Source organism: Podarcis vaucheri (assembly GCF_965113315.1).
Source record: "Podarcis vaucheri genome assembly, chromosome: 3".
Classification (NCBI taxonomy): domain Eukaryota; kingdom Metazoa; phylum Chordata; class Lepidosauria; order Squamata; family Lacertidae; genus Podarcis; species Podarcis vaucheri.
The window spans coordinates 49,149,995-49,173,491 of NC_138761.1; the positions used below are offsets into that span (position 1 = coordinate 49,149,995).

Sequence of the window (23,497 nt, forward strand, 5' to 3'; positions counted from 1 at the left end):
GTTTCCAAGCCACAGCAATAAAAAGTATATACAATAAAATAACATGTGTTAAAAAGCACATGTGTCAGGGGTTCAGGAGCAGAGGCGAGGGCAAGGGAGGAAACAGAGAGCGAGGGGGAGGAGGCAGAAGAAAGGATGAGTGACGACGACGACCCGAGATCTCCGAGTCTGTCCAGTGAATCAGAAGATTCACAAAGAGGAGCACCAGTGGCAAGGGCAAGGGGGGAGACTAGGGGGACACCCCAGGAAGAAAGAGCCAGAGGGGACTCAGAGGGGAGCAGTTGGAGATCGGGACCTACGTCACCGCCAGAGAGTAGGGAAGAGGAAGAGCGCCTGGGAACTAGCGCTGGCAGCTCACAACAGGAGGGAGGGCACGAGTCAGGAGTGGCCACACCTTCATCGGGGAGCGAAGTGACGGTTAGACGGAAAGTGGAAGGTTGGGCGCGCGCGCCAAGTTCAAATGCACAGGAAGGTGGCGCAGTAGGCAGCCCGGAAAGAGAGCCAGGTCCTAAAGCCCGGCGCAAGGAGACAGGGGAGTCAGGGGGGTCAGCGTCAGAAGAATCCCGGAAGGGAGAGACCCAGGGGGGCAGAGGGACCCAGAGGAGAACTGTCAGGCGGAAAAGGTGGAGCAGGGCTAGGATATTAAGTTGGTGCGCAAGGGGCGGAGACTCAGAAGGAGCTTCGCCGACCTAAGCATAAGGCGTAGGGTTGCACGCAGCAGCTCAAGAATGGAGACTGTAACTCAATAAAGACTTTTAATCAACAACCGCTGGCTAGCGTGATCCTCTGTGAGCTAGGATCTGGAAGTAACCCTGACAGTAAGCTCCTTCTCTTCAAATTGTGGACATCCACGACCTCGCGGAGAGGAGGGAAAGCGGGTGCCTACAAGAAAGCTCACGAACGGTAGACAATATGACGGCCGAACAGCAAATAACGGAACTCAGAGACGCGGTTTCACGACTGACTGCCGAGGCGGTGGCGTCCAGGAAGAGAGAGGAGGACGCAGCGGCCGCCTACAGGGATCTCCAGGTCAGGTTGGACGTGCTTACGAAGCAGGGGCAACAGACACCCAAATCAGAGGGGATTGGGTTGGGGAGACGCACAGGCAGTCTGGTCTCGCACTTCGATGGGAATTTGCAACAGTACCCCAATTTTAGAGCAGACGTAATGTGTGCACTACAACTACTGCACAAAGACTTTAGAGATGAACAAGAGAAAGTGGGGTTCATCATGTCCCATTTGCATGGAGACGCTAAAGCATGGCTGCGCAATTTGTGGAGGGATAAGGATCCTGCGCTCCAAAATGCGGACGCCTTTATTAAAGCGATGGATGGCTGTTTTTTATCAAGCATTGACGTGGATCTTGCCCGAAGGGAGGTGCACGGACTAAGACAAGGGAGGGCCAGCGTACGGCAATATCATGCCCGCTTTTTGGCTTTGGTCAGTGCCCTGGAATGGGACAGAGATTCGGCTCCCGTCAGAGACCTTTTTTGGGAGGGCTTGAACAGCTCGGTGAAAGATGAGATTGCGAGGGGGGAGAGACCCCGGACCACGCAGGAGATCGTTCAGAGGGCGCTGGCGGTGGGAGTGCGGCTGGAAGAACGTCCGTGGAGCAGGGACGAAGGGCGCAGCGGGCGCGAACCAGCCAGGGGCTCCTCCTTCCTTCCCAGAGAAGCAGCACGTGCGCAATCCACGCCCCCAACAGGGGGAGGGGTGGAACCGATGGAGGTTGGGAGTGCAAGGGCTCAGTCAGCAGCCAGAGCCCTAGCACCGGCAGCAGTGAAAGCGAAGCCTCCTAGAGGGAACAGGAAGTGTTACATCTGCGAGGATCCAGGCCATTTGGCGAAAGAGTGTCCCCGGAGGCTCCACAAGCACACTGCAGCCTCAGCAATGGTGACTGCAGCAACGCAGCAAGGAGAACCACAGCAGGGAAACGACGATGTCTGGCTGGAAGAGGAGGCACTGGGGCCCAGCCAGACGTGTCAGTGAAGCAGTCCCCAGAGATTTTACCGCCCATGGACCCCCTCCCGCCCAAGCCAGTAGTGAGGCTCACCACATCGCTCCAGCTACCCAATGGAATCACCATGGACGTGCCAATCACCGTCGACTCGGGAAGCAATGCAGACTTCATAGGGCATGACTTTGTCGACCGGCACGCTATACAGTTGCTGCCTGCCGCGCTGCCACTGCAGGTTGTCACGGTGGATGGCAGGGAGCTGTTAGGGGGGCAAGTGGTGAAGCAGACGCCACCTATGGTGCTGCGGCTTGGAAATCACAAGGAGATTATCAGCTTCAACGTCACTCAACTCTCAGACACGCCTATCGTATTGGGCATGAGTTGGCTGGACAGGCACAGCCCGACGCTGGCTTGGTACCAGAGGCAGCTGACCTTCGGTTCTTCCTTTTGTGCTGAACACTGCATCATGCCCCAGCAAGAAGGGGAGCAAGAGGAGTCACAGCTGCTGCTCGGCACGCTGCAAGCGATTCCCCACAAGTACGCAGAATTTTTGGAGGTTTTCTGCGAGAAGGAGGCAGACAAGCTACCCCCCCACAGACCATATGACTGCAAGATTGACCTGCTGCCGGGGGCGGCGCTGCCCAAAGGGAAGCTGTATTCCATGTCTGAAGACGAACTGCAGGAACTCAAGGAGTTCATTGATCATAATTTGAAACGCGGTTTCATCCGAGAGTCCCAGGCAGCGGGGGGCAGTCCTGTATTCTTTGTGAAGAAGCGAGACACGCCCCAGAAAAGGCTCGTGGTGGACTACCGCATTTTGAACAGTGTCACCAAGCCGTCGGACTTCCCCATGCCCCGAATCGACGACCTCCTCGCGAAAGTACGCAAGGGCAGCGTGTTCACCAAGTTGGACCTGCGAGGGGCGTACAACCTGATTCGCATGCGGGAAGGAGATGAGTGGAAGACAGCCATGTTCACACCCCTGGGCACCTACGAATATAGAGTTATGCCTTTTGGATTGCAAAATGGCTCCCACGTTTTTCAAGCTTTCATGCATCACGTGTTGGCGGGGCTCCTCTACAAGACGTGCGTCTGTTTCTTGGATGACATCCTGATCTTTTCGGAATCGCAGCAGGAGCATGACAGACACGTCAGGGAAGTGCTGAGCAGGCTCCAGCAACATAGGCTTTACGCCAAGCTGGAGAAGTGCCAATTCGACGTGACGGAGGTGGATTTCCTGGGATACAGGTTGTCTGACAAGGGGCTCGCCATGGACAGCGCCAAGGTTCGAGCGGTGTTGGATTGGAAAAGCCCACGCAACCGGAAGGAGGTCCAACGATTTGTCGGCTTCGCGAACTTCTATCGCAAGTTCATGAAAGGCTTCGCTATGCAGACTGCAGCCATTACAGACACGCTCAGTTCCAAGAAAAAGAAGTTCATCTGGACAGCGCAGGCGGAGCAGTCCTTTCAGGCACTCAAGCGTCTTTTCGCTTCGGAGGAACAGCTGCTTCATGTCGATCCTAGCAGGCCGATGAGAGTTGAAACAGACGCCTCGGACAGGGCCGTCGGAGCAGTCCTGCTGCAGAAGGACCCGCAGGGGGTTTGGAGGCCCGGAGCGTTTTACTCCAGGAAGCTCAGCAAGTCCGAACAGAATTACACCATCTGGGACAGGGAGTTGCTGGCTATTCATGCAGCGTTCAAAGCATGGAGGCACTTCCTGATTGGAGCCAAGCACACGGTGCAGGTCTGCACGGACCACAAGAATCTGGAGCACTGGCGCACGGCACAGTTCCTGAACCAGAGGCAGATACGTTGGGCTGAGTTCTTTGCGAATTTCGACTTCCGAATAGAGTATGTCCCGGGGGACACCAACATCATGGCGGACGCGCTATCCCGTAAGCCACAGTATCTGGAGGACGCCACGCCAGCGGCCGCCATGCACATCTTCGCGCCAACAGTGTGGGCGTGCGCTGCGGCGACAGTGGACCTGGAGGCGGTGCGACAAGCGTTGCAGAATGACTCTTTCGCGCAAGCAAAGATGGCTGAGATGCGAAGGGGCACGGCAGCGACCAACGGGTTCCAGCTGAGAGATGGATTGCTCATCCGCAAAGGGGCCATCTACGTGCCGGGAGACGAACTTCGCGCCAAGGTACTGCATCAGCTGCACGACGCGCCCACTGCCGGGCACTTTGGCAAGGAGAAGACGGTGGAATTAGTCGCCAGGGATTTCTGGTGGCCCGGAATGAGAGGGGAGGTCGCGGACTACGTGGCGAGGTGCGACACCTGCCAGAGGGCCAAACCAGTGCACAGACCGCCGGCCGGACTGTTGGAACCGCTGCAAACTCCGGTCGAGCCATGGGAGAGAGTCGCCCTGGACTTCGTCACGGATCTGCCCAGCTCGAGGGGCAAGACGGCCGTGCTGGTGGTGGTGGACTTGTTCTCCAAGATGGCGCATTTCATCCCGTGTGCGAAGGTGGCCACGGCGGAACAAACCGCCAAACTGTTCATAGACCACGTGTTCAAGGTTCATGGTCTGCCACGGTCTATTCTGTCCGACCGCGGGCGGCAGTTCATCTCGAACTTCTGGCAGAAGCTGATGGGCTTCCTAAACGTCAAGATCAACCTGGCGTCGGCGAGACACCCGCAGACCAACGGGCAAGCGGAGCGGGTCAATGCCATCATGCAGCAGTACCTGAGATGCTATGCGAATCAACAGCCTGCGACGTGGGTGGATTACCTGCCGCTCGCCGAGTTCGCCTACAACAACACGAAGCACGTGTCCACGGGGGTCACGCCGTTCTTCGCCAACAACGGGAGGCACCCCAGAACCTTCCCGGGACTGGAAAGACTGGTGGAGGGGGAGCCGCAGACAGCAGATGCGTTCGCGTCGGAGTTGCAAGAGGTTCACGATCAGCTGCGGCGGCACCTGGAGCTGGCCAAACACGCATACAAGGTGCAGGCAGACAAACACAGAAGGGTTGGCGAAGAGATCCAGGTGGGAGACTGGGTCTGGTTAGCAGCCCACGCAGTGCCGGCCAGGTCGTTGGCCAAGAAGAAACTAGGGCATAAGCAACTGGGGCCCTACCAAGTCGAAGAGCAGGTCAACCCGGTGGCTTTCAGGCTGGCGCTTCCGGAGGGTTCCAGAATGCATCCGGTGTTCCACAGATCGGTGCTCACTCCCTACAAGGCACCGCACAGGTTTCAGGAACCCGGCACGGCGCCGAGTCCGCTCCGAGAGGGAACCAGGCAACGGGGAGTGGCACAGGAGGTGCGCCTCAACGAAGTCACGGAGATTTTGGACTCCAGATGGGGGGAAGAGGGGGTAGAATACCTTCTCGCTAAGGAGGGCACCCCGGCCAATGCCAACAGCTGGGTGCCGGGCTACGCTCTAGATGAACCTCTGCTCAAGGAAGAGTTTCATGCCCTCTTTCCCCATAGGCCAATGCCGGCGGACTTTTTCGACGACTGGCTTTTCACGCCCACGCTTTCAGCCAGCACATTCCGGGGGTTCGACTCGGATGAGGAACCGACACGAGACACCCGTTCCCCGGAGGGGTCACCCTCGGGATCTGCCTCAGAACCCTCGTATTGGTGGGATGATCGACCAGAGGAGCAGTGGCGCAGGAAGTGGCTGGAGGGTCCAGGACGAGCTACGCCTACAGAAGGAAGCGAGGGAGAGACCGACATGGACTTTTTCGGGGACAACCAGGGTCTCGAGCACGGCGGCACGGAGATGGAAGCAGAGGTGACCGTCGTTGACGAGAGCAGGGAGGAAGAACCGGGAGTCTGCGGATGGAGGCCGGCCACGGGAAGCGAACTGTACCCGACATTCGTCCCTTTGACACTGCAGCACCCAGTTCCCGCACCGGAGGGAGGGGAGGGGGGAAGGGGGGGCTTTGAGGGGGGATGGATGTCAGGGGTTCAGGAGCAGAGGCGAGGGCAAGGGAGGAAACAGAGAGCGAGGGGGAGGAGGCAGAAGAAAGGATGAGTGACGACGACGACCCGAGATCTCCGAGTCTGTCCAGTGAATCAGAAGATTCACAAAGAGGAGCACCAGTGGCAAGGGCAAGGGGGGAGACTAGGGGGACACCCCAGGAAGAAAGAGCCAGAGGGGACTCAGAGGGGAGCAGTTGGAGATCGGGACCTACGTCACCGCCAGAGAGTAGGGAAGAGGAAGAGCGCCTGGGAACTAGCGCTGGCAGCTCACAACAGGAGGGAGGGCACGAGTCAGGAGTGGCCACACCTTCATCGGGGAGCGAAGTGACGGTTAGACGGAAAGTGGAAGGTTGGGCGCGCGCGCCAAGTTCAAATGCACAGGAAGGTGGCGCAGTAGGCAGCCCGGAAAGAGAGCCAGGTCCTAAAGCCCGGCGCAAGGAGACAGGGGAGTCAGGGGGGTCAGCGTCAGAAGAATCCCGGAAGGGAGAGACCCAGGGGGGCAGAGGGACCCAGAGGAGAACTGTCAGGCGGAAAAGGTGGAGCAGGGCTAGGATATTAAGTTGGTGCGCAAGGGGCGGAGACTCAGAAGGAGCTTCGCCGACCTAAGCATAAGGCGTAGGGTTGCACGCAGCAGCTCAAGAATGGAGACTGTAACTCAATAAAGACTTTTAATCAACAACCGCTGGCTAGCGTGATCCTCTGTGAGCTAGGATCTGGAAGTAACCCTGACAACATGAAACAGGTGTTTGTCTTTTTTAACACAACACATCCATTGAGAGGGAGATCCATAAAGTGGAGACCACTGTACTTTGAAGTCTCTGTCTCTGAATCCCACCAATTTGACAGATCTTAAAAGTGAACCAGTGAGCAGTCCCTATATTCAGCAAAGGTCTCTCAACATTAAGGACCCCTCCTTGCAGGTTTTGCCCCTTTATTGTTTTGTCATGAGCATGATGGTTCTTTTTAGAAAGCTGCTTCTTAACAGACCTATGGCCCCACCTGCACTATACATTTAAAACGGTATCATGCCACTTTAAACAGTTATGGCATCCCCCAAAGAATCCTGGGAACAGTCATTTGTTAAGGGTGCTGAGAGTTGTTAGGAGACCTCTGTTTCCATAAGCAACTGCAATTCTTCGAATCACTCTTCCCAGGGAACTCTAGGAATTGCTAGGTGTTATAATAGCTCATAATTTTGTATGTTTACAGATCTAGATTTGTCTTGTCAGGTTGGCAGGGAAGTGATTTCTCTTATTTTGTGCATTCTTAGAAATGGATTCTCATTCGTGGATTTAATTTTAAAATGTATTCTCCCTTGCTGTTCCTTTATCAGCAGACATTTATTTAGAACTTCTGAAGTTCTAGTGGGCTAGTTTAGATGTGTTTCCAAACATTTGATTCTGTGAAGCAGATAACTTGATGTCATGGACTACTACTCTACCCCTTCATCTTTTGTGTTCTAATTATTAGATTGTACTCCAGTAGTCTTGTCTGGGGAGGATGTTGTAGTACAGATTATTCAGCACCTGTGTGCTTCCCAGTTAAGTCTTAGGTGCAATCATTTTATTTTACTTTATATTTAGCTGGATATTCTTGGGTCTGTAGTATGTACTGATATAATTTTATATGTCGTGAATGTATGTTACACAGTATCAATTCATTACGGAATATTCATTGTACTTTTATTCTCTGTCTGTAAAATAATTTTAATCACTAAGATAATTTAATGTAATAGTATTTCCGAAAGAAGAAGAAACCTTTTTGTTACATAATATAAATGGAAACCCATTAAGTTGAAGACTATAATTTTAATTTGCTTCTACCTGTATACTCCCAAATCTTTCTATTCCAGATAGCCAAATAGTGAGCATGCCACACATAATGCTAAGCCAAAACATGATTTAGCACAAACAACTAAATGTGCATATTTCCAGGCCAAAGGTTGCAGCTGTATTGCTCCTGCCTTAGTTCTACTGCCACCATGTCACCCGGGTCTAAGCCATGGTTTGCCTTAGCATTGTGTCTGAAGGTCATTTGGTATTCTTTCAAGCTGAGCAAGGTTTTGAATCTAGTAGCTTCCTCTGCTAATGATGCAAGAAGACTATGTACATTACAAAACTTCTTAGCTTCAGGTAGTTTTATATGTATGCTTTTGTAGTACATAATGCTTCTGAAATGTTGGAGAAGACTAGCAATAAGTCTTTTTTAGACATTTTCATAGGAAATGGACTGGGATTTAAAAATCAGAAGTTTGTATTCTTCTTCCCTGAATCATATATGGTGCAACTGTCCTATTTTAAGCGAGACATCCTGGATTGACAGAAGCCGCCCTTGCTTCTGATCCCAATCCTGGATGTCCCATTCTGGCTTCCGTGCTCTGGCCCTGCCAGAACATGGGACCAAAAGATGGATGTTTTTTCATCTCTTCCTGTGGTGCGAGTCAGTTGGCTCACACCAGAGTGTAGGACCAAAAAACAGAAGCAAAGCCTGCCTTGCCCCTGTGTGTCACCACTCTTTTTTCTCCTTCCGTTGTGGGACTTCTGGAAACTGGCTTCGGGAAGCACATCTGCGGAGGAGCTGGAGGCCGCAGTGACTTCTCCCAAGGCCATGCCAGCCATAGAGGAGGCAAAGGCCATGGAGGAGGAAGCCACAGAGGTGGCAGGCAGTGGCAAACGAGTGGGTGATGGGAACTGAATCTTGCCTAATCAGTCCAAACTATCACTGCTTTGTTAAATTGACTGGGCCAACACATTATCTCTGCATAAAATAGTATATCATGATTATACCACATGCTGAAATCATGCAGAAAATACACTACTAAGAAAAGACAGCATACAGTCTAGTTTCATTCATAAATAACATTAGATACAGAATGAGAAGCAAAGGATGTAGCTACAAATAACTAGTCAACTGAAGTCTCTGTAGTGTCAGCCTTCTTTACAGTATTTGGAAAATCATAGTTAAGCTCTCTTGTCACTAGTCACATACTGTAGCTTGAGCAGTCGTGTTAAGCCAAGGTTTGTGTCAGGGAACTGACATCGGAGACTGAGGCGGAGGGAAGGCTCTCAAATGATGCTGGAGAAGGGCCAAGCAGGGGGAGAGGCAGTTCAGCAGAGGGGGAAGCAAATCAACGTTACACCAGGGATAAAGGGGGGCAGATGGGGGAATCAGCGAGAGGGCTCCAGGACTCTTCACTGGACACCAGCAGGGAGAGCACGGGTCCTCCGCTACCCGTGCCCTCCCTGCACAGAAGACTTCCACGCAGAGAGAGTAGGAGGAGACTGGGAGTCAAACAACTTTTATGTTGGAAGAGGTTTAAGAAACACCCACTGACGGATTCTGCTAGCGACTGAGGCAGCCACGTATTGAAGGGCTGTCCAGACAGAAAGGTTTAACAAGGCAACATAGCCAGGAGAGGCGGCAACTTACGCACGAGCAACCCCACACCCATTACAGTTTGGTTTAGTATGTCGTGCAAACCTGTTTGTGTGAAATATAAGTGATTGGATATTTCTTTAAAGTTTGTTCTGTTGTATCCCACCCTTATGCTACTACTAAAAGATTATTGCAGGGCTCTCTGCATTTTGAACTACAAATAGCTGAATATACAAAGTTGTCTCAGGGCTACTAATCCCATGAGATGGCAGCTTGTCACAGCTAGAAGGGCCAATATTGTGGTACCCTAATATGGAAGGTAATTGTCTATACCTTTATATAATTTTGAATGTGTCATATTGGGACGTTTGAAATCAGTCCAAATGGATTTCTTCTTTGTTTAAATTAATTTATTATGTATAGGAGATGGTTCTGATGCTGGTGGTGTTTTAGAGTAAGGCTCTACATTTCGAATAAACTATGTGTTAATTGATTTCTTCTTCCCTTTTGGTTGACAGGTATGTGGAGTAAAAGTGAATTGCTATCAACTTGATCTTGATCCGAAGTTATAAAATGCAGACCCAGAAATGAGTCCTACTGAACTACCTTCTGGAATGGCAACCTGAAAGATCTTTTGATACACACAGACACTGTAACTCTTTCTTACCTCACTTCATAAATAATGGAAATGTCAGGCCAACAGCACTGCTCTTGAAGATAAGGCTTTGCATTCCCTTCTCATTGCTTGGATATGAGTGATCACACATCACAGGAAGAAAAACACAAATCCAGCAGAACTTCCTTAAAGTTTAAGGAATCAGCAAGAATTATGCAGTCTGATGACTATTTTGCAAGAAAATTTAAGGCTCTAAATGGTAATATGGGCCCCCCTTCTTCTTTAAGTGCAACCAACAAAGGTGAAAGCAGCAACCCAGCCAATGGTACCCCAGCTATGCCTAAGATGGGTGTCCGAGCCAGAGTATCTGAATGGCCTCCTAAGAAAGATTGTACCAAGGAATTAAGCAAAGCTACATGGGAAAGTAGACCTCAAGTTAGTTATGACGGTGCTGGGTCAGCAAATGGTGACCAGAATGAGGGGCAGCAAAAAGAACCCCTTGATATAGAATTTGCAGAGGCAAAGTATGCATTAGGAGACATTTTTCTCCATTCACCACACAGAGGGCTTCACCCTATAAGACAAAGAAGCAACAGTGATGTTACAATCAGTGACATTGACACAGAGGATGTACTAGACCAGAATGCTGTTAATCCAAATACAGGAGCATCTCTCCATAGGGAATATGGAAGCACTTCATCAATTGACAGACAAGGTTTATCTGGTGAGAATTTTTTTGCAATGCTTCGAGGCTACAGGGTGGAAAACTTTGAGCATAAAACACACATGCCATTTGGATTTCCTGAATTTTTTCACTGCGATCCCACAATTTCTCCAAGTCTCCATGCTGCAGCACAGATATCCAGAGGAGAATTTGTAAGAATTTCTGGACTTGACTACATGGATAGTGCCCTGCTAATTGGCAGAGACCGGGACAAATCTTTCAAATGGAGATTGAAGTCAGAATCTGTAGAAACGTCACTCTTTAGAAAATTGCGGACTGCTAAAAGTGAACATGAAACTCTTAAATTCTCATCTGAACTAGAAGAAAATAGACTTGATAAAAATGTTCATCCTTGGAATTGTCAGAAGTGTTTTGCACATTATGATGTCCAGAGCATTCTGTTTAACATTAATGAAGCAATGGTTACCAGAATTAATGTGGGGAAAAGAAAAAATATAACCACTGGGGCATCTGCTGCATCACAAACTTCAACAGTAGCCGGACAGCTTGGAAGCTGTGAATCTCCTATGGGGAGTAAAGAGGATCTCAATTCAAAAGAGAACTTAGATGCTGATGAAGGTGATGGGAAAAGTAATGACCTAGTACTGAACTGTCCTTATTTCAGGAATGAAACTGGTGGGGAAGGTGATAGGCGGATTGCACTCTCTAGGGCAAACTCAGCCTCTTTTTGTGCAGGAGATAGTTGTTCTTTTGAGTCTTCGCTAAGTTCACATTGCACGAATGCCGGTGTTTCGGTGCTGGAAGTACCCAGGGAGAATCAACCAATCCACAGGGAGAAAGTGAAACGTTATATCATCGAGCACATTGATCTTGGTGCATATTACTATAGAAAGTTTTTCTATGGAAAAGGTAAGCAATTTTTTTCTGGAATCTCTTGCTCCCAAAGGTTTCAGAACATTTGCTGAACTTGTGGGTAGTGTTGTGAGATGTGAAAATATCTAATGTAAAACGAAGCTCTGCTTTTTTAATATGTGTCTTAGAGGGCATCATTATGGCCCTCCTTAAAGTATTGAAAGCCCCAACCTACTTATTTAGTATTAATGATTTACTATTGGGGTTGTGTTTCTCTGACTTTGGTGTCATGTTCTTACATATGCTTTGACATCTTTAATGAAAACCATAATCTGGTCTCCTATTCTGAACGACAAGATTAAAGGAGTTAGGACTGTGAGAAATATTCTTTAGGAGAGTATCACACTGTCAGAGGTTGCAGCATCATTGTTTACAAGTACAAAAAACTGTCTTCCATCAAAATGCCATAAGTGATATGCTCTTATTCTCTAACTAGCATTTTATACAAATAAACCAGCTAATTTCATAAGTGCCTAATACATGTGAGGGTGATGTGATGAGTTTTAAACTCTATACTTAGTGCAAACAAGGGTTTAATATTGCTACAGATACGTTTAAAAATACTCAAAATGATGCATTTTAACTTTATAAAGTGCATAAAGTGTGGTTAACCCATGGTCTGGATCTGGCCACCAAAGGCACAGGAAGTAGTGCCAGCACCTCCAATTTTATCTCTCAATCTGATCAGGAGATAGAGCTCTATCTGCTCTTTAAAGAACTAACTCTTCTCTAAAGATCTTTTCTAAAGGGCAGGGAGGGAGATTTTATCTTCAGTCTTGGTGCTAAGCAGCAGAACACTCAGATCAGAGAAAGAGTCTGGTGCTTGCTCTTAAATGGCAACATTTCCACCTACCCCAGCATTGGAATGGAGAGGGTTAAAATGTGTGCACGTGCATATCTGTCCCTGTGTATTTTGTGTGTGAGCATGTTTGTGGGCTGTGTGCCCACATATCTAAGGAATGGGTGTGGGGGGGCAGGGAGGGTCTGAGTGTGCTTTATGTGTAGTGTTTTTCTAGGAACGTGTGTGCACATTGACATGCATTGGCCATGTCAACCACTGGCATGTGGCCCTTGGAGGAATTGCTTTTGGGTAAAAAAAGCATTAAACCATATTTGGTATAAAGCGTTCAGTGCATTTGACCATCTTCCATCTAGTTTTGGTACAATGAGTGTATTCCCCTGAGTGTATTCTTGTTTTTAAGAGTCATTCAGTAGTATGTTGTGCATGTGCATACACATGCTGTTTCTTTGTTTCTGAGGATATTTATAAAAATACTCAAACTATTTGCTCAAAGTTTAGGGGCCATTCTTACCAGTTTCATATTTACGAAAGCTGCAATGCAGAATTGTAATTGTCTAAAATATGTGTTAACGGGCTGCTGCTTTGAGAATTGGACAAAATCTGGGTTTTAAAACAAAGTGTGATAAAATTTAGGTATATAATAAATACCTGCCTCTACTTAGCTTTAAGTGGAAGCAGATATTTTTATTTATTATTGAATGTTTGTATGGTACGTATGGACTATGAAATAACTTCTAATGTTGATTCTTATTCAAGGTATGTGGTGTTAGGTGAAATACATTAAGAACATACCGGTAATCCTTCTTCCTATGTGATGGACAACAGAATGTAGACAGAAACCCCATGGGAGATTGAAACCTTCTGGGGTGCTCTGGAGAGAGGCTTATACAATGCTATAAGCCTCTCACAGAAAACTGAAGCTCTTTTGAACCTTGAAGGCCCAAGCCAGCCCATTGGAGACAGTCTCAGCATGGATGTTGAAGTCTTCCAACACGGCTGTAAAAGGGTTCTCCAACACCACAGCCAAGATTACCTCCATCAGCTCAGAAAGGGAGGTAGTACAGCCAGGTAGACAGTACACTAAAAGCACAGGAGGGTTTGGAAATAGCTGAAGGAATAACAGCAGGATTATTTAATGTTTTCTAGAAGTAAGTCCCATTGAGCTCAATGGCATTTACTCACAGCCTAAGAGAATTTGAGCTGTGTGAACTCGGAAGGACAAAAGGAATGCACCAGAAAATGATATATCAGTTAGGACTCATCAAAGGAGGACAAGTTTGAGAAAGGTACTCAAGCAAGACTGTAAAGTAACTAGTAAATAATTTTTATTAGTTTTAGCCATCTTTGCCCCATGCTTCAAGTAGATTTCCATGACAGCTCACAAAATTTCAAAATAAAATCCTTAATTAAAATGTGCAATCATAAGCTAAAAGCAACAATTCAAATTAGAAAATATAAAAATATAAAGGAGAGGAAAACATTTAAAATTCTAAAAATGGAAAAGTAAGGTTCTGTGAATACTCTTGAAGCACCGGTAAGTTCAAAGAAGAAATGGGAATGAAATTTCCCACTCCTACTGAAAGTGAAGGCAAAGCTAGAAGGATAATATATTCAGATTATTTTTATCACTTTTTAAAAGAGGCATGTTATTAAACAAATAATTGCTTGATTTGGGGACTTGCATGTGTATAAATAGTCATATTTGGCAAAAAGAAAATTCTGTCTGTCCACCTTCCAAAAATGTGGAAATTCTTTATATTACATCCATTGCGACTTAAATAATCTGTGTAAACTAAAACCTACTATCTTAATAGAAACTATGTATATAGACTTGTCAGTTATGAAAATGTTTAAATCACATTTGACTAGCCTATGAAAATAGTCACAATGACATTTACTGCACTGTCAGTTTAACTATCCTCTTAAGAATTGTGCTCATCCATGTATGTCATCTCTTACTTCCATATAAGTGAATAGCAGCTATTCACTTTGTGTAAGAAAAAAATAAAGTGGGCAAAACCTGCAGACAGTAGGTATCCCAACTTCTGCCATGAGGAATCTAATAGGGGAAGCAATAGTCAACCCTCTTCCTCTGAACAGCTTCTTCTCCCCTTCTCTTTAGTCCTTTCCCAGGAATCTATTTTAGGAGGCTCTAGGCAATGTGGAGCTCCCATTCCGCCTGCACTTCTCCTTAACATGTAGGGTTTGAGGGAGTGGGAGGATTTGCATCCCTTGTTCTGTCTCACCCAAAAGTCTGTGTCCTCCCTCAGTCATTCAATCAGAGTAGGAAAAATAGGTTGCAGGAAGGAATAGAACTCGACATCTCTTACCCTTCTCATCAAACTTAAAAGGATGTTAGCTAGTTTTGAATGCGCATAGGTTTTGACCATATTTTGTGGAGGCTTGGAAGATGCAAATAATAATTTTGTTTAGCCAGAAGGCTAGATGCTACTCAGGTTCACCTTATTAATGGCATTACTATGATGATAAATATGAGTTGTAAAGAGCCCTGTGTGTAGAGAACTAAGCCAAAGGTTTCAAAGAGCTATGAAGGTTGATGCAAGGGGCTTGCCATAGTCCAGTGGGATGTTTCACTTCTTTCTCCTTTGAATGCCATATCAGTACAGTGGTACCTCAGATTACATACGCTTCAGATTACATAGGCTTCAGGTTACAGACTCTGCTAACCCATAAATAGTATCTCGGGTTAAGAACTTTGCTTCAGGATGAGAACAGAAATTGTGCTCTGGCAGCAGCGGGAGACCCCATTAGCTAAAGTGGTGCTTCAGGTTAAGAACAGTTTCAGGTTAAGAACGGACCTCCAGAACGAATTAAGAACTTAACCCGAGGTACCACTGTACAGTTCTTGGCACTGTCTCAGTTTTAAAGGCAAGGTGCATGTATGACTTGTTGGACTTCTATTCAAGAAAAACAGACAGTCCCCTTCATCAAATTTGTGAGGCGTTTTGCTGAGTTGTATATTTACCTGCAACTCAGGGAAACACTTTGTGCATCTGATGAAGAAGACTATAGTCCACAAAAGCTTATGCCATAATACATTTTTTAGTCTTTCAAGTGCCGTAGGGTGCTGAATAACAACTTAGTTACTAAAACACTTGCGTCTAAAAATATCAATATCAAAGGAACATTGGATAGCAATAAAATGTCTATTGACACGGAATATTTTAAAGAATCTGGCAGAGCAATCAAACCCCCACTTTGCATCAGATGGGGGTGGGTGGATAGGACTGGGCAGAAGTGTCCCTTCACCAGCTTTGTCATCCTCCCAATGGCCAGTGCCTGGAGAGAGACACCAGCATCATTCTGCTGTTGTGGTGCTCTCCCTTTTTGTCCTCTAAATGTCTGAGTGGGGCATTGGCTCTAAGCTCTTCCCCAGCTCCAGGTTGCCCCACCGCACCAAACTTCTGCTGCTGGGGAAGAAGGGAAGTTTGGATTCCTTTCTAAACAAATATTGCAAACACAATCCAGCCAGAGTTAAGGACATTTAAATACCACTGACTTCAATGAGGATATTAATGATGTGCTTGATTTTCTTCCTTACTCTGCATCCACGGCCATATGCAGTATGCTTCTGAATACCAGTTGCTGGAAACCGCAGGGGGCAGGGCAGAGTTCTGTTGTGCTCAGCTCTTGTTTTCAGGCTATCAATGGGTACTTCGTTGGCCACTGTGAGAACAAGCTGCTGGACTAGATGGGCCATGGGCATGATCCATCAGGGCAACTCACCTGCCAATCACATGTCAGTATTATGACATCAGAAGACTGATGGGAGGACTGTCCCACCTACCTGTCCGAATCCCTTGCTTGGTGTTCCCAAGCTTGGGAACTACAGTGCAAGCAGTGTTGCCAGCTCTCTGCTTTGCAAGCCTCTCTGCTGTGTGAGGTGGAAAGGAACAACATGGGGCAGCTTCAAAGAGCAGTGCTGGTAGGGAGAGTTGGCTTTCATTGGATGGAAACTGCTTCTTCCTCTTTGAGCAAGGCACACTCCTCCTTACCATCACATGCTAGATGATTGGGAGCATGCCTTGCTCGAGCAAAGGAACTGTCAGGAGCTAGTGGGCCAGATGGGGAAATTTTAATTATTAATCCTAATTATAGTTTGGCACACAGTTTGGAAGTTCCCTACCCCCCACCTTAAATCAATAGGGTTTAAATATGCTTAACTTAGGTTGGATTATACTTTGTGTGTGCATTTAGAAATGTGAGTTTTCCTGCAAAAGAGAGTTAATTTACTTCTAATATAGTTGAAATTACAGTTGCCTCATTTGGAAGGTGGGGAAATCTTGTTTTAAGAGAACCTGATCTGTGGATTGCCATGATTTCATGTGTGCCAAAATATACAAGATTAATTTCTAACAAAGTATTGCTCTGGCATCCCATATGCTGCAGAATGGGTCATAAACTAATATGTATGAAAAAATATTTTAGTTATTTGCATTTTTTAAAATGGCTGACAGTTTTCAGCTACAATACAGATCTATGCTGAACAGATGTCCTAACTTGCAATACACTTATTATGCTTTTAGGTTCGTTATCCTGCCTGCACATAAGACATAATAAAAGTGTAAACAAATAGGTCTGAGGGACTTTCCAATCTCAACCAGTAACATTTATCTGACAAACGAACAGGAATTTGTCAGTCTAATATTTCATTATTGTCTTCTCCTCTTTATGTACAACAGAGCATCAAAACTACTTTGGAACAGATGAAAATTTAGGACCAGTAGCAGTCAGCATCAGAAGGGAGAAGTTTGAAGATGCAAAAGAGAAAGAAGGTTCACAGTTCAACTACCGTGTAGTGTTCAGAACAAGTGAGGTAGGGTTTCTGCCAGGTGTGTTGATAGGTAGTTAAAGGACTTGGGACACAGTCCTATGACACAAATTTGAATAAAATTAACATATGCTTATTTATATGCATAGAAGCAAATTTAAATAGACTTTCAGACGGGGGAAATAAATGCTGGGGTTGCTGACAGGGCTTATTCTGAGCTATGGGGGTACCATGAGGATTTTCTGGGCAATGTATATTGTATTATGCCCTCTGTCCTATCTGTAATCTATTGGTAAGAGCAGGTGTTTGCTTGTATTTTTTCTCCTGTTCTGCCTTCCTTCAGTAATAGAGCCCAAGGTAGCATAAATGTGGTTTCCAAGCAATTTTCCACTGAGGCACTAACCAGCTTAGTTTCAGCAAATTAATGGCCAGACCATACCTTGGGACTTATGTGCTCAAACAACAACAACTAATCTCTGTTTCACACACACACATATGCTTACATGTCATTTTAAAAACTCAGTGCCATCCACACATAACACCTGGCAACCCCAGATTAAAAGAATACCAGATGTGCAGGAAAATACTGGATATACAAAGCAGATAACTTAGGAAAATTAGTCTATTTTAAAGATGGGAATATGATGCTAAAGCCTGGGACATAGCAGGTGCCCAAGAGTTTTTACTAGTGCTGCAGCCTGCCCTGCTGACCTGTGAACAAAGTCTGCTTTAAAAAAAATAATTAGAAGAAGGGGAAAGGGTCAGAAGTCTGGGAACTAGTGCAAAATACTCTCACTTGGGCCCTGTGGATCACCCCTTGACAATGCCCCTGATTTCCACACTGTTCCAGAAAGTACTGAAAGATATTCAAAGAGAAATAATAAATTCACAGAGCTTTCATTCCATATATAAGAATTGATATCATGTGAGCTGACTTCTGCTCTGCTCACACAACTGAACTTCCCCTTCTCCCCCTTATACCTCACGAAATCTGCTCCAGAGGGTCCCCTATCCTCCAGAGCAGATTTGAGGGGTGCATGAGAGAAGAGGAGAAAGTGAAGTTCTGTTGAGAAGGCAGAATCCCATTTCTATTTCTGCATGTGGACATGTAGGCACTTGCAAGGAGAAACAGACAATTACTGGCAGCAATTCCCATAAGCTGCAGTGGCTGGAGAAAGTGCCACTGCGGTTAAAACAAAACCACAGAATCATAAATAATTATCTGTTTCCTTCCTGTTTAGCAGTTTGGTGTAAATTAGATGTATACTACATCTTGGTTCAGCACACTAGATGGATGGGAGCTATGAGTGATTACCCCTGTTTATTACTAAGAGTGAGTGATACATGCTTTTTGCTGCCTGACAGTCTGGTGATACTCTGTTCTGATAGAGAGTAAACTTATTTTGCCCAGTCTAGATTGTAAGAAATATAATATCCCATGTAAGAAATATAGTCTTTAATTATTGTTATTAATTGATATACTGCTTAAGGTCCTGATGACTTCTAAGTTGTTTGTAAGTTGTTTATAAAATTTAAAACCAATTGTACAACATTGATAAAGTACAGAATAATTAAAGATATTTCATAATTAAAATATGCAATAAAACAATCACATTAAAACAGCACAGCAATTAAAACAAGAGAATCAGGTAAAGAAATCAAGATAATGTTTGTGTAAACAGGTCCATCTTCAAAATCTGGTGACATGCCAATATAGATTTCAGCAGGGAGTGCATTCCAGAATTCTGGTGCCACCAATGAAAAAACTTCTCCCTGCATCACAAGCTGATCAACATTAGGCCATGTTCTTGTGTGCCCAGGTTTCAGAGTGATCTATGGAATTGGCAGGAGAAAGGGGGCTGCTGTGTCTCTGCTCCAGGGCTTGAGAGTAATTGCATCTGAATATAGCCAGCAAAGAGTGAGATTAATTTGGGCAAATATGCCCTAGTCTTTTAATACAGCACCTGTCTCTTACAGAATTCTGGAGAAAGTTAATGTTCAGAATGACACAGATGAAACACAAACATTTTTCTAGGGAAAGAAGTAACATAACACACATACATATATGTGTGTGAGAGAGAGATCTTGCCAGTAGAATCCAGCAACCCTACCCACCCACAATCTCTGTTTTTTCTTCCTATTTTATGTACTGTAACCCTGATTTCCATTATTATCTTGGTTCTGTTCATGGGGTTAACAGTGGGAAGTCCTTTGTGAAGTGCCACCTGTGAGGAAAGTCTATTCATGTTTCCAAATCTGTGTTCCACTGGGTTTGACCTCGTTATTGTGCCTTTCTGTACTCTTACGATTTGTGTTCAAATGCCTTTTCAATTTTGTAATTGCTATTGGTTTTATGTCATTCTGTTTTTCATTTTCAAGTTGTCTGATACCTCTAAAAACATCGGTAAATGCCGTTATAAAGTCCCACTAAATCAAAGGGATTTAGTCCTGTGTGTGTGTGTGTGTGTGTGTGTGTGTGTAGGATTGCAGTAGTTTTACATTATTTTGTGGGTGTGCTTATAGATAGAATATGATGGCTCTTGTAGAATCAAAACATATTGGAGCCTTGCAGTTCTTATGTCAGAAATTCATTTTCCCTATTGAGGAATGAAGGAAATGGGTACACTTTTCAAAAATAAACAGATGGTGAGCCTGAGAGTGTAGAAGATAAGTATGGCTGCAGATGCTTGACAGAAGAGGATTATAAAAGTATAAGCAGGCTTGGGAAGAGAGTGGAAAGGAATAATGTTTTGAGAGGGGGAAGGGAGAAAGGGGATGTGACATAGAATTCCTCTTTAACAAAATACTTTAAATGTCTATTTTATTTTGTGTTGTTGGATGTTCTAGCTATTTCTTTTTATAGTGTACTAACTATGTAAAGCACAGTAGGCTAATTTGTTGTAAAATAATGGCATGTTCAAGGTTTAAAAAACAATAGCATCTGAAGTCGTAGGAGGGATGCTAATTAAGCCTCAGGCACTTTCTTAGGCAGCTTTAACAAAACACATACCAAAATCTGGTTGTCCACCATTAATTTCAGTTATAGGTAGTTTTTCAGTTCAGTTTTCCTTCTCTTGTTAATTAATCATGGGAATGGCTGTGTATGACATTTGTGATAAATCTTTGTAAAAAGTTTCTCAGATCTTACATTGGCTAGCATACACAGAATTAAAGGATGCATTTTGCCATATAGTTTGCTGGTGCAGTTTATGAAGTTTATATAAAACCTTCTTGGGGGCTGGAAACTGAGCCCAAAGTGATGGTTTCATGCTAACCTCCAAGTGCTATTGCTGAAAATATACTGCTTGTGAACATGTTTCAATAGACACCTGATTCTGACTGTTAACCCTTCTGCTTATTTTATTCTTTTCAATGTGTGTCTTTAGTTGAATTTTGAAGTTTTGCTAATTGCTGTTGCCCGGCACCACAGTCAATGAAGCATAAGTGTAGCCATGTTCAAGCATTATTGCTCAAGCTAGTGTAGGTTCCCCAACCTAGCGCCATGTGCCGGATGAATGCATTTAGAATGCTCTCCACAATCCTTGATAGTGCAGTTCTATATAAGTTCAGTCAAATGCACTTAATCCCTTGTCAAACCTTACCATTCAGCGTAGCAAGGTTGGGGATAAGGCTAGCATGCATGGTCCTACTTCTCCCTACGCAGGTTCAGGCAGTAACAGCTTAATAGAGTTTGTATTTTCCTTTTCCTTGTTGAAGATTGTGTTACAATGATAAACATTTAGTAAGACTTATACTCTTGCTGTAGCTTACCACGTTGAGGGGAGCCATTTTAGAAGATGCTATTCCATCTACTGCTAGACATGGCACAGCACGCGGTTTACCTCTTAAAGAAGTATTGGAATATGTAATACCAGAACTGAGCATTCAGTGCCTACGGCAAGCTTCCAACTCACCCAAAGTTTCTGAGCAGCTGCTTAAACTTGACGAACAAGGGGTAGGTATTGCATGCCTTGCCTGAACTTGCGTGCCTGTGAGTTGTCTTATTGCAGTGTTTTGTTGTCATAAATACAGCTGAATTTGATCTGACATGTCTGTGGAAATGCAGCTAACTTACGATAAGTGAAGGAGATTTTTAAGGAACTTTAACAAAAGGGGACTTTCTGTGTATTTATATTACAGTAAGATAATTTTGTAGGTTTTTTGGTTTTTTTACATGTTGACTTATTTATATACTGCTTCAGATAAAAGTGGTTCACATAAAACAATAAATATACAAAATGAACATTTACACATACTAATCACAAGCACAAATAGCTGTACTTTCCATGGAGGTAAAATACAGTTTAGTAAGCCATTTTTGGTAAACACCCAATATTAGAAAGCTGCACATTGTATTAAAGGGAAAATCATTGGTTTGCCAATCTTTCACCTTTTCAGATTTTCCTTTCCTAATTATAATTAGCACACCTTATTCGCAGTGGCAGTCTTCTTACTTTATGTGGAATATATGATAGATCAAACAGCTGAAATTCTAATTGGGACTATTTAACAAGTTAACACTGCATGAGCAATGAAATGAACATATACTTTAAATTCAGAGTGAATAATGGTGAGATTAATTGGTTTGATAAGGCAGACACTGTTCTGCAAGATTATAAAAGGCATAATTGATCATTTTATATAGAAATGCATATATAGATTCAGAAAAAGGAGCATTATTTTAGTCAGCCTTATACAAATATGATGAATAAGGTAAATATCTGGCTTCTTCCAAGGAGTTCAGGACACCATATATGAGGATGTCTCATTTTATTCTCACGTCTTGACTCCAAGGTGACCTTGGACCAGTCAACCAACATTTGAGGCTTTTTCTTACAATCAGCAATATATAATTTTTTTGAAACAAATTAATAAATAATAAACCAATCCGGGGTTTTTGAGCTGGGATTTGTCCCCTGGATTCCTCATTCCATAGAGCAATATTCTTTATACAGCACACCTCATTGATTCAATGACATACATTTTTTATTCTGTAGCCAGAGGATGTATTTTGACCAAATAAGTATTTTTCAGTGTATGTGATTATGAGCCTTGAGCGTGGCTGGATATCTGAAAGCAGTACAGGAAGACTGCTGCTTTCTATCACTTGGTTAATTTTAAATAGGAAGAGGAAATGCTAATAGAATGGATGTAGGAACACTGGATTCATCCTATTTTGATACTACTAGAAGTTTTTTAAAAAGTTGAAAATAGAAGAGATCAAATCAATTGCTATGGTGAAAATAATCACTATTTGTTACAATCAATTGGCAATACATACTTACATTATAGATTTAGTTCATCTGCAATTATTGTCAGAAATAAGCAGGCTGATTGTGTCAACAGTAGTTACAATCTAAAAGGGAACTTGTATAAACTTCACCTCCACCAAAATCCTTCACATAATTGGGAAAATAGAGAAAATGGCTGGTATTATTGCAAAGAGGAGGAGAGTCCATTGAACTTCAGGTATCTGAAATTTAAGTTAGAAAAAAACAGTATTTTTTTCCTAATGCAAGAGTAACTAATTTGTGTGGTCTTTTTGGGTTGAATATTCCAGAGCTTTTAGTACTCACATCTTCCATATATGGTGCTTTCTGCTTACACTTCATATTCTTTACAGACAACCACTTACGAAAGACAAATGGGGAATTCATTCACCCAGAGCAGCAGAAGCTGATGTTCCTGCTTATGCAGGCAATATCTTAAATTAGCCCAAATGCATTTGCACTGGGATCAACATAAGGTGTCCCATTTTGCTAGATGATGTAGAGAGTACTATAGTATACAAAGCAACCCTAAAATCACATTTCACTTCAGAGATTATCTCAATAGGTATAACATGTATTTTGGCCTCTGAAAAGAAAAGAAAACCTTAGAGAGAATGAAGATACTCAGCTGCAAATGATCCAATGATTAATACTGCACAGGGGCTTTGGGAAGGCATGATTTATCCATCACAAGGAGAAGTAAAGAAGTGAAGTTCAGTTAGTGTGCCAGAATTGGCATTAGCTGCTGTTCTGGGGAAGTTCAAATATGTCGATCCTAAACTGAAAAATGCTTACTAGGGTTACAACATATATCTGTCAGACCCTGTTTTAGAGACTTTTTCTGTTCTGACTAGTTTTTTCCTAATTACAGCTGAGTTTTCAGCACAAGATTGGGATCCTGTATTGCAAAGCAGGCCAAAGCACTGAGGAGGAGATGTATAACAATGAGACCGCAGGACCGGCTTTTGACGAATTCCTTGATCTCCTAGGTCAGAGAGTATGGCTGAAAGGTTTCAATAAATACCGAGCTCAGCTAGACAATAAAAGTAAGTTTTAATAATAAATTGTAATAAACACTAAAAGTATAAAAATAAGAGAATCTGTTATGCCAAAGTGCTTTCCTTCTGTAAATGCATATTACACAGAGATCAC

The 23,497-nt window shown here is 44.4% G+C and overlaps 1 protein-coding gene across 7 annotated transcripts in view; it reads left to right on the forward strand.

Annotated features, from left to right (window-relative positions):
- SIPA1L2 (signal induced proliferation associated 1 like 2) overlaps nucleotides 1-23,497 on the forward strand; it is an 83,057-nt gene that overhangs the window by 13,789 nt on the left and 45,771 nt on the right. For all 7 annotated transcript variants that reach the window (XM_082214967.1, XM_082214961.1, XM_082214962.1 and 4 more), the window contains exons 2-5: nucleotides 9,787-11,478; nucleotides 16,987-17,120; nucleotides 20,842-21,030; nucleotides 23,217-23,391. In XM_082214967.1, the coding sequence (XP_082071093.1) occupies nucleotides 10,020-11,478; nucleotides 16,987-17,120; nucleotides 20,842-21,030; nucleotides 23,217-23,391 (1,957 nt within the window). In that variant the 5' untranslated portion in view covers nucleotides 9,787-10,019. The remainder of the gene's footprint in view (nucleotides 1-9,786; nucleotides 11,479-16,986; nucleotides 17,121-20,841; nucleotides 21,031-23,216; nucleotides 23,392-23,497) is intronic.